Source organism: Labrus mixtus, chromosome 17 (assembly GCF_963584025.1).
Source record: "Labrus mixtus chromosome 17, fLabMix1.1, whole genome shotgun sequence".
Classification (NCBI taxonomy): Eukaryota; Metazoa; Chordata; class Actinopteri; order Labriformes; family Labridae; genus Labrus; species Labrus mixtus.
This window is the reverse complement of record NC_083628.1, coordinates 16,397,366-16,408,988: the sequence shown is the minus strand read 5'-3', so window position 1 is coordinate 16,408,988 and position 11,623 is coordinate 16,397,366. Positions and strand designations below refer to the sequence as shown.

The following is an 11,623-nucleotide window of genomic DNA, read 5'->3' as shown; positions in this document are numbered from 1 at the left end:
TCATCTGATCGTGAAGATTTAGCAAAGTGGCTGAAACCCTGAACGGTAAGAAAAAGATCTGTATGATTATCTTTGGGCCAATCCACTGCTTTATCCTATTTTTTTTTCTTTTATACCAAATTGCATTATCCAAAATGAACTATGACTTAACTTTTCTTTTGTATTGGTGTGATCGGTCCTTTGGAATATATTGGTGTCTTTGTTTTGGTTTTCTGGCTCTTCTGGCGCTAACTTATCATTCTTGTCTCCTCTCAACACTCTATTCAGCTCTTGTTGTAGCAGGCATCTTTATTGAAACAGAATAAAGCTCACTATGCCCTTCCTGCCCAGCAGCAAAGGACAGTCAAAGTTAGAAACTGGCTAGCAAACATTATGAAGTGTAAAGACAATAAAGTTTTGATGGTATCCAACGTCTTGGGTCTCTACAGATATTTTACAGGTTAAAATGAAAGCTCCGTATTTTCAAGATAGCACAGAAATGAATCAGTCTACACCAAACCTAGTCAAATTCACTGTTTATTTCTCATCTCCATCACAGAAAACAAAGCACTAACAAATGGACTATAAAAAGCTGTCACACTGACAGAATGTCCATGTAGCTCTTTCAAGCCACAAGGAGGTTGTGCATTTCAAAACCAAAATGAAAGAGAGTGAGATAACTGTGGTTCTCTGAGGCAGATACTAAGATCAAGAATGAACCTAAAATGCAAATATCAGTGATGACAGAAAGGAGGCAGCTGAGTTGCTTTCACACCTCTGTGTATTTGACTCTTAAATGTGTTCTGATAGAAGGAGAGAATGTGCCAGAGGGAATGTAGACATGCGAACAAGCATCACACTTTTAAGGAGAGTTAAACCTGTATCATACAGACATTACTGATACTTTGGCTCAAATAGAACTGAGTATTGTGAGCGGGTGACAACAGCTGCCAAACCCACAGAGAAACACATCCTACTCTGTAGCTCTTTGCCCTTTGTAGCTGCTTTAGCTGCTTTTGCCCATTTTATCCTCATTGTGGTTTCAGGCCATATGTTCTTCAATTGAGGGATTTTTTTCACCTTGCATTAACACAATGTTTCTCTTAAAGTGCTGATTTCTCTTTTCAAAGTGGATTCATCAGCAAATACTACTTGTGCACATACACATTTCTTTGCTTTATTTTTATTGTATTTATGTTGCCCTGTAAAAATGGGTTAATTGAACATGTCTCCGAAGTAATGGTATGTGTTGTTAAATCGGAAAATATCAAATTTAGACCAAAGCCCCCAACAATGAAACAGTCATGCTGGACAATGTAGCTGGTGAAAAAATGAAGAACGTATAGGTTGAAGGGAAATAAATAGATCTTAAACAATAATATTAGAACTTGAGGACCACACTTTAAATGACAATGTTTATACCAGATAATTTTGTCAGATGAACTTTAACCTTGTGAGGAGACATATGATACATGAGGTACATGATCAAGTAGGATAATGTATTTGTACTTTCAGTGCCTTGAAAGCCAACTCCAATATACATCACTGTAGCTTCTCGCAGGATGACAGGGATGCCCATAAATGGCAAATGTATTTTCCACCTTCTTGTAGAGATGCTGAGCTTTGTCCCTAGCTGTAACAGATGTGAAACTTTAAACCCAAAGAGGCATGTGCATTAAAGAATTTGCCAGGAAAGGTTTTTAGAAAAGGGTCCATCCCAATGATCAATGACAGAACAGTTTATACGCTGCTGCACTTCATCACAAACTGACTTCTAGTATCCAATAAAAATGTCCACTTTTGATATTTCATCCAGCTATGAAGGCTACAAAACAAACTGCTCCACAATAAACTAATATCCTATCTAAGGATAACTGTAGTCAGCTGATTGTGCAGCTAGAAATGAGCTATGAAATATCTTGTTTATTCTTTAGATCATAACGCTAAGAATGGCGTCTTGGTCTCTTGCTTCTTCCATCACTTTATCCAGAGTTCGGCTTGCAGTCTTCTGAGATCTGTGGCGTAGGACCGCTGCCATGATGTGATCCAGATGTTCCACAGGTCTTTCTGTCTCAAAATGAGAAGAAATCTCAAAATATTGTCAGTGCTCTTCAGTCAATGGACACGAGTACTCCTCAACCAGTGGTTCTTGATCAATATGATTCATTTTGTCTGTTTTACAGCCAGCTAGTGTTCGATTAGACGTTCTGTATGTGTCTGATGCCCAGCATCAACATATGTTTTAACAATGTTAGTCCCTGTTGATGCGGGATCATAGAGTGAATATCAAGGTGATATATCCTCCTTTAACAGTTCAATTTGGCTCACTGTAGACTGATCACACCAGAAGGTCTCTCATATCAGCTGATGACATCACAAATCTGTCCAGTCAGACTCATAGGGGTCCAAGAGAGTACTGGGACTCATGTTCATTGGCAAGCATGGTCCGTCCGTTGTCGCTGTAGCTGCGGTTAGGCAGGAAGGACAATCTGAAAAGAGAAAAAAAAAATTGTTAGTAAATCAAACCTAAAACCTTGTAGGTGGCTGTCCAGAATTTGTTGACGGGGATGGCCCGTTTGGGACAGGGATTTATGCAGAGGTGGCATAGAGTATCAAACAAGGTATCACACAGAGTTGAGGTTCCATTGTATAGGATTTTTAATTTAAAAAAATTACAACACAACAGAGCAGCAACATAAATATTCAAAGCTAAATTCTCAAAAGGCGGACTATTCAAAGTCAAAGTTTAAAGTTCCAACAAAAGCAAATGTATTTATTTATGGCTTTTTATTATTTATGTAATTATTTATCCTAACCTGACCAGGACAACAGCTAATCACAGTTTAGGATGTTGGGCTGGCCTGCAACCCCCAAGTCCGACACGCCCTTGAAGCCCTTGTTTTACATCAAGATTTTTATTTTAGTAGAAGCATTTTTTGGTTGTTGACATACACTTTTAATTTCAAGTACCTTAAGTTATATCAATTTTATTGTAAGTGGCAGTCTGCCTTTCCAGGTTTAGAATCAAATGATTCCCCTCGACACAAGCCATATGAAATGAAAGAGATTGCACACACAATGGGAAACATGCAACTGAACAGGAGCTGTCTGAAAGTCCCAGTTATTAGTTAGTATTGACCACAATGACAACACACACACACACACACACACACACACACACACACACACACACACAAACACACAGACACACAATACACAGTGGAGGAATGTCTGGGGTCAGGAGGCGAAGGGTAAATATGTATTTTTTTATAGCTAGACTGTTTACTGTCTGAACACAACACTGCCTATCAGTTTGTGTCTCCCTCTCTCTCTTTGTCTGTGTGTCACAGAGTGAGAATGATATTCCAAATAGACATGAGGGAAAGGGAGGGATCAGGACTAGACAGTACCACCCTGAAATTCTGAGGAGGAAATGTAGGTATAACAGGATTAGAAAAACTTGGAATGGGAGTCTGAGGTCAAAAACCTCGACACAAAAAATGTAACTCAAGATTTGCACACAAAGAATTTGCACACAAAGAATTTGCACACAAAGAATTTGCATTTGCAAATGTGTTGTGGAGGGAATGAAACGGCTTGTTTACACCTCAAGTGCACTGGTTCACACTAAACACTCTCACACATTCTTTCATTTAAGTAATTAAGTAGTCCAGAAAAGGAAGATCCAGGTCAGTAAGTGACCTCTGCCAGAAGCTGTTCCTACTGCCTCAAGGAGGTTTAGAAGTTTATTGAATTTATCTTAATTGATCCGTCACGGAGAATCCCTAAAATAGACCCTAATGCAAATCTCTGTTTTTCGTCCGTGGCTTTTTTCAAAAGCAAAAAACTATCCCTGCTCTTCCAAGAGATCTGGACCCTGACTGGATTTATATAAACTGTTCATAAAATGTCTTAGGGATCAAACCCACATTCAGTCAATTCTAAACACAGCCATACTTAAACATTGAGCATCAGTTAATTTCCATAACATCTGGGGACAGCTTCAAACTGCTGCTTAAAACTGAAAACGAAGACACACACATGACCAAAATACCTCCATGCCGCTGATAGAGTTAAGATGTTGTTTATACTTCTTATCACCACAAATGAATTCACGTTGGGTTGAGACTCGGGTCACGTTGCTGCACCTACATATATGGTTCTGTTCAGAAGCAAAACATGAACATGTTATCTTTAAATCGTATCCATAAGGCTGACACAGATGTTTAGATTGTACATATTAGATGATACATGACACTTAAACACATACACATTAAATATCTCAGTCCAATTCTCACACGGCACAACTCTTCCCTTTAGTTTTTCAGTGTGGCAGCTTTAAACCATGAGCAGCATGGCTTTCATTTGGCCAGTTTCATCAGAAGAAAGAAAACAAAATCAGCCTTTCAGCTTCATAGCAGAACATTAGATTTGACTAGATTTTAAAAAGAGAGGATAGGGGGAGTTGAAACGTTCCCACAAGTTATATCAAATCTTTTGACATTAGTTTGATGATGAAACCGCTGGACTAACACTTAAATAGTTTTGTGGTTTAACTCCCACCAGAGCTTTCCCTTCAACGTCTCCTCTAATCTGTCTCGCTCTCTGCTTTTACAAAGTCGAACTGAAAAAAAAATGAAAAAACGAATGGGTGTGGGATTTCTCTGACAGTACATGTGCATTTTGTTTAGTCTGAGGGTATGGAAAGGTTTTCTGAGGTGATGTCAGTCGGGTAGGGAACAGCAAAGCGATCAGAAAGACAGAAAGAAGAAATGACTTGTGGTATTTTATTAATTACTCTCACGGGGATCCTCACATTTGTTTCTTTTTCTGTTATAAATCTAAAGTGAACTGAAGGGATGTAGAAAGCAAAGGGGGGCCAATCGCTGAAATCGTAAATGTTTTTGTATGATTTTGATTAGATTACATTTGGTTGTTGGCCCATTTTATGTGCTAGTATATGTAGTAGTTTTCATTTTGGCTGAAAGGTCAACTTTTCTTGGCTGGATTCAAAGTGTCTTCCCTCTTATGTGGGATTTACAATAAATGATTCAGCATGTAATCCATGTCTTTTCTTATTGAGATCAGTGCCATCATGTATTCTTCACACACCCAAAGCAGTGCCAGAGCACAATGATATTCAACTGTGACCAATCATTAAAACTATGTTTCACCAACAAGACATGCCGACTTTCCTTATTTGACACCTTTCACCTAACCAACTCCTTAGCAATGTACACTATGAAATCAGATCTTTGGTTATTATTATTGAATGACTTATTTTATTAAATGGTTGGCTCAACATATTAACAGATAACTTATTGTTTCCTAAATCCAGAAACTCTTGCAGTGGAAGCTTCTGAGAAGCAGGTCTAAGGAAAAAGAGACGGTTTAAAATGAGCTCAGTACAGTTCATGTATTCATCTAACTGTTCATGAATACATATAGAAACAATAGATCAAAGACACACATCAAAAAGCTGCAGGTTTAGGGATAGATTGTGATAACTGATAAAAGTTGGACTCCTTAATATGAGAGCTTTTTGATAAAAAATGGTGTTTTAACTTACAGCAGGAATTTTGAACAAAACTTGTTTAATTTTATTTATTATTTTTTTCAACAGGGTACCCTCTCACAGCCAACCTTCATTCTCAGGTGCGGCTCGGTTGCAGGAACATACAATAAAAAAATAAATCAATAATCCGTGGCACACTGAAAATTGCTTTACTGTGACTTTATTGTGAGTGGACATCGCGTTTCGCTGAGGAACCTACAGGCCAAACGCATTGAACAGTCACAATAAAGTTACAGTAAAGTAATTTTCAGTGTGCCACGGATTATTGATTGACTTTTCATTATTCATTCATTGTTTTATTGTATTGTTGTGTTGGCAGTTTCCTGTTCTCCGGGCTGCGCTGTGTCAACAGTGTAAAGCTTCAGGCCGTTTATTGTCTTTGATGGGAAACTGCCTCCTTTACTTCTCTTGCAAAAAGATCAAGATCAAGAAATACATGCACAGAAGCAAATGAAAAACATAGTAGTGTCGATCTGCCGAGTGTTGTGTGGTGACTTATGTTGAGATTTGGCGTGTACGAGGCGACGCCTGCGAGCAAGTTTAGGAAGTCGATTTGAGCTGCACTGATTTCACACTTGACATACGTCATTATCCACAATCACCTGACAACACATCCTTCCTATTGGCAGTCTATCCAAGCAGCAAGATTTCAGGTCTCTCCCTCTGCTCTTTTAATTACGCAGCTCTAACTTGCACTAACCATGCACTTTTTGATCATCCCACCCTCCACCCCAGCATCCACCTGTAGGCTCCGACTGGGGTTGGTTTACGATGTCATCCCATCGCTCCTCAAATTTCTGCATGTAGAATAAAACTGCGAGGAGTGACGAGGTCGGAGTCTAGACGCCAAACGCAAACTATGTTCTGCTGCAGCATTTCAAACACGTGCAAAAATGAGTTGTCTGTGTGAAATAAGTAAGACAATTGATTAACTGGCTTTCTATTACTATAATGAGTATGATCCTGCATTCATCACTGAACTATATGTTTGCGTATGTTATAGCTGCAAGGTGGTGCAGTGGTAAGTCCTGTAGCCCTTACAGAAGGGTCCCTTCTTCCCCTCTGCCTCTCTCTTAGAGACTGTATGGACCCCCATGTCCCTGAATGGGGAAAAGGGTGTAGATAATGGATGGATGGATGTTCGTGTACCAAAGGGAGATCCAGCTATTGTCCTTGTTACGGCTTAACACAGGGTTCAAGTAAATACAGAGGTTGAAAAGAACATTCCAATCAATAATATATTTTTTACAAAGGTGCATGTCTTCTGTGTGGTAAATACTATCTTGTTGTTGCTGCCAAAAAAAACACTACAATTCACCATCCACACACACACACACACACACACACACACACACTGTCTACACTTTGTGCACCACTCTCACAGCAGAGTTCTTGTCTCTCGAGTCACAAAACATTACTGCCGTCCTGTACCACAGACGTCCAGTCACTTGTGTGGAAATACATTTGATTCTGTAATGTGACCTTCAGCGAGATCGAGTGGAGATAGAGGAGCGGTTTGTGTTCCTTTAATTTCATGCTAATATCTTTCGGGAACATTAAATAATCAAATTTCACTCTTGTCTCCTCGCTTTGAGGCCTGACGCGAGAGGGGAGCACTGATCAGGGTAGCAGATATGACAGGTTTTTCCCACAGGAAAACTAAGGAGCAGGGATGGTTAGCGTTAGCCTGCATGCAACACATTAGCCTGTGCCCCCTGACCAACCCCATTTGGCTATTTTGAAAATATCAACCTGAACTTTTCACGTTTTGCTCATTTATTACAAATCCTGTGAGTTTAAACATGGCTCTTTGCTGAAGCAAAAATGCATATAGTGTTTTGGAGATCACAGGCTGAACACATGGGTAAACTTCTCCGTCCTTTTTGTTTTGTCACACACTCAAATACATGTCTAAGCAAAAACACATTTGTAGAAGAGCACGTACAGACTGGAGCCTTGCTTGGACAGATCCAGGACTCAAGGGAAATTCAGTGGCTAGTTGGCAGTGTGAAGTCATTCGGTGCCTCCTATCTGGGCCAGCAAGGCTTCATTATTTCCAGAACAACAAATATGCTGGACAGATCAACTGGGAGTCAAAGGATACAACTGTGTACTTGAAATCCAACTAAGCTGGGATCTAGTTTATATGATTTAGGAGCACCTGAACTGTTTTGACTGTAAATCCTAAAAACCCAACAAAGACCTAAAAACAGAAACAGGAAGCAGCCAGTGCAGGATCTCTGATACAACATATGAGCTCTTCCTGTGGTAAACAAAAAATATATTTGAGAAGGTATTACCCCGCCATGTATCACAGAACTTTGATTTGTTTTTGTTCTGACATGAGTGTGGTTCCAAACACAGGACACTCGGCCACATTAATAATTCATTGAGGTTTATAAAGAAGCTCATTATGAAGTTTACTTTCCATACACTGCTGTAAACAATATAACCCCCCCCCCCTATTTTCTCCTGCTGGGAAATGAACACGATATCTGCTGCTCTAATCCAGACCAACCTAATTTCTCAGGCAGACATTTCTTTCCATAACCTCCAGTCATTCCAAAATGAAGATTCTCGTCTCTCTTCCTGAGACAAAGCCAAATGAAAACATGGAGGAGGAAACCATATTAGTTTAGAAATAAAAAGTCAACTATAACGATCAGAAACTGTGGCAAGAATAATCATATTCACAGTACTTTAATGTACACAAAAATGTAAATGCACAGTGGAAAACTGTCTGGTGTTGGTTTTGGGAGTGTGTGTGTCACAAGTTCATTAAACTGATTTGCTTTGACGATAGTGATGAAAAAGGATCGGGAGTCCTGGCCCAAATTCACACATACTTTCTGTGATCACTACAGTATGTCTGTCCCTTTGTAAAAAAAAAAAAAACATTGACACTGACCAGCTGAGACACAAACTGCTCTTAAGAATGAATTCACACTGCTGTCCCTTTTTGGAGCCTGATCTGGGTTTCCAGGACAGAAATCCTCTGTGTAACATGTTTGGTTTCCTGCTAGTTTTCCTTTCTCTGTATGACTTCACACCATCTCCCAGCAGGTTAAGTGACACAGAATCAGTGCCGGCTTCATAAATATATGAAATGTTATTTAAATATGTCTTTAAATTGACTTTTTAAATTTGATCATAAATAGCGTGCTTCTTCTGTCTCACCCAGATCTGGACCTTAGTCTATTTTTGTTATAGAAATCTGTGCGACTCTGTCTACAACAGGGTCTCCAACAGTTAGCACGGACAGGTTTTCAGTAGCTCGCCTATAGGTTGACCGACTGTGTTAAAAAAATTTAAAAGCGACAGTAAATGCACCTCTTCCCACTATTCATATATTTGGCCCATAAAAACAAGTGTAAAGTAGTAATGTTTTCTTGGACATTGATGTGAATTTTCAGCAACATAGCTTACTATGTGGCACAATAAGAAGTGTAAAATATTCATGTTTTTTTCTTGGACCTTGATGTGAATTCAGATGAAGAATTGGCTTATTGCAATTTCACACATGTACAAACAGTAGCTTAATTCAGCTGATGTGCGCTATGTAAATAAATGCAAGCGATTTGATGCAAGTAGCTCTTGGCCACTTTAATTTTTTCAAAGTAGTTCTCAGATGAAGAAAGGTTGGAGACCCATGGTCTAAGATGAGTGAGACGCACGAGTAACCGCCAGCTGTTACAGTTGTCAGAGCCGTGTTTAAGTCGTGTTTAGATGAACAGGACGGTCTTGTGTATAAAGCTGTTTTAGTCAAGGGCTAGAGAAAAGTAGAATAACACAGCCTACTACATGTAAGATTCTTTAGATCACAGTAGTTCTGGGTCAATTTATGTGCAATTAGCCTGCTAACACAACAATGCAGGCCACAGGAAATCCAGACAATTATGGTGCGTTCTAATTGATGGAGGAGAGCGGACACTTCAGAATAGCGGCGGTGTCAAACAGCAGTTTGTTTGGGTTTAATGATGGTGCTCAACGGCGACATCTACTGGATCAAAAAGTCACACAATCTTCCTTTAACTATAGTCTAAGAGTTATGTCATACTATGATGAGGAAATTGTTTAAATACTGCTTAATAAGCTTGGGTTCCTGAATAAGAACAAAACATTTATTTTGTTTCACATGCTTCTGTGAAGGGCGCGGCAGTAGCTCAGTCTCTAGGTCACCGGTTCAAGTCCTGGTGTGGACCAAATATGGAAGTTGGTCTAGTAGCTGGAGAGCTGCCAGATCACTTCCTGAGCAAGGCACCAAACCCCCTCCCCACCATCAGCTCAGGAGCGCCCGCTGTGGGCGGCTCCGTCTCTCTGACATCTCTCCATTAGTGCATGTCCATAGGATCCTGTTTGTGTGCATGTGTGTATATTTCATATGTATTTCACTCATATTCTATGTGTGTGTTGCATGACTTACAGAGTGTGAAAACAGAAATTTCCCCTTGCGGGGATCAATAAAGTAAATCTTAATCTTACATGAAAAAAACATAAATATTGAATTTCTAATAACAGATGTGATATTAAATTTGCCCATATGTATCTATATGTCTGGGCAGTTTCCCATCACACTGCGAGTAGTGGCCTCAAGGAAACACAAAAATCCTTCAAATCTTCAAGACCAGAAAAAGTCAATCCTACTGTATTACTTACTCTCCCCCATTGAAGCAAAATGAGTTCACCTCCTGCTCAGAGACGGACTCCCTGATAGTGAGATGTTGCTTCTATTTTAAACTTTATTGTCCGTGTGTTTGCATATGCATGTGTGTTCATGTGTGTGTGAATACAAATGAAAGGTAAGTATATGTGTGCCTGGTTTCTTTATTGGCTGTAATCTAAACCTAACATCATCCTGGGCTTCATAAAAAAAAAAGCATTTATGGAAATGTAACACTGAATATACAATGCATGAAGTCATTACTGGTAAGACCGATTATCTGCTAAAAACAAACTTGAAAAAGAGAGTTCAAAGTTGCATGATCCTTTAGTTGGTTTTATTTGTTTTCAAGCCTAGATTCAAATAGCTCCTACGTATTCTGTTCTGCTTCATTCATTCACTGTTATCAGCTAAATTGTGTGATTTACAATATCTAAATAATGTGGAAAAAGTAGTCTAACAACTGCATTTATCTTCTCTAAAGTAGTTCATTCTGTGTTGACTACTGATCACTGCAGCTAGCTTTACCCGAGAGTTAAGGTTGTTTTTATTTCAGATTTAGATTCAGACAACTTTATTAAACCTCACAACCTAAGTAGTGAGTCGTTGCAAGAAGCCAAGACAACATAAAGGAAACAAACACATCACAGCAGCATTCAGACAATTACATTCACATGTCAGTAACAACAATTCAACAGACGAACAGGTCGCCAATGAGAAGTCAGAGCTAGCAATCTAGAATTTCAACAAAACTTAATTATGATTAAATTGAATTAAGTGATCGGCATGTCTAGCCTAGAGTTTTATCTGGCTGCACCAAAAATGTTGAACTGTGCTCATGGAGGTTTTAAACCTCTGGCAGAGGACTGTTGTAAAACTCAGACCAAAAACATGCTTTCTGTCATACACACACACACACACACACACACACACACACACACACACACACAGTTTAGTCAGTCAGACTTGACAATGAAGAATGCAACTTTTGAGATTTAACCTTTTGGCAAAAGCTCAAACAGTTGGAGCTGAGCTGCCAAAATCTGACTGGAAAGCAGCAGAACAACATCAGCCCTGATGCATTATGGCAGATCTGACAGCCAATGAGACATCTCCCTTCAATCTCACAGTCATCATCCATGGTTCTGTCTTAGATGGTCATACCATCTCTTGTTTCTGATGGCAAAGTCAAATCCAGTTTCTATCCAACTGTTTTATGAGCATTTTCAAAAAAAACTTGTAGGCCTAATCAAAATATTGAAAAACAATCTCTCACTTTAAAGTCTATACTTAGCGACACTATGGAATGGAAACAATTCATTGCACCTCATTAGATGAAATATAACTTAAAATATATGACTTAAAATACAACATTTCAATCATGTTTTCTACAATACTGTCAACAACAA

General features: G+C 39.1%; 1 protein-coding gene across 1 annotated transcript in view; it reads right to left on the bottom strand.

Annotated features, from left to right (window-relative positions):
• Positions 1-503: 503 nt before the first annotated feature.
• Positions 504-11,623, bottom strand: part of si:dkey-247m21.3 (5-hydroxytryptamine receptor 4) — a 44,082-nt gene continuing 32,962 nt past the window's right edge. The window contains exon 7 of the mRNA XM_061061632.1: positions 504-2,468. Within this exon, the coding sequence (XP_060917615.1) occupies positions 2,375-2,468 (94 nt within the window). The 3' untranslated portion in view covers positions 504-2,374. The remainder of the gene's footprint in view (positions 2,469-11,623) is intronic.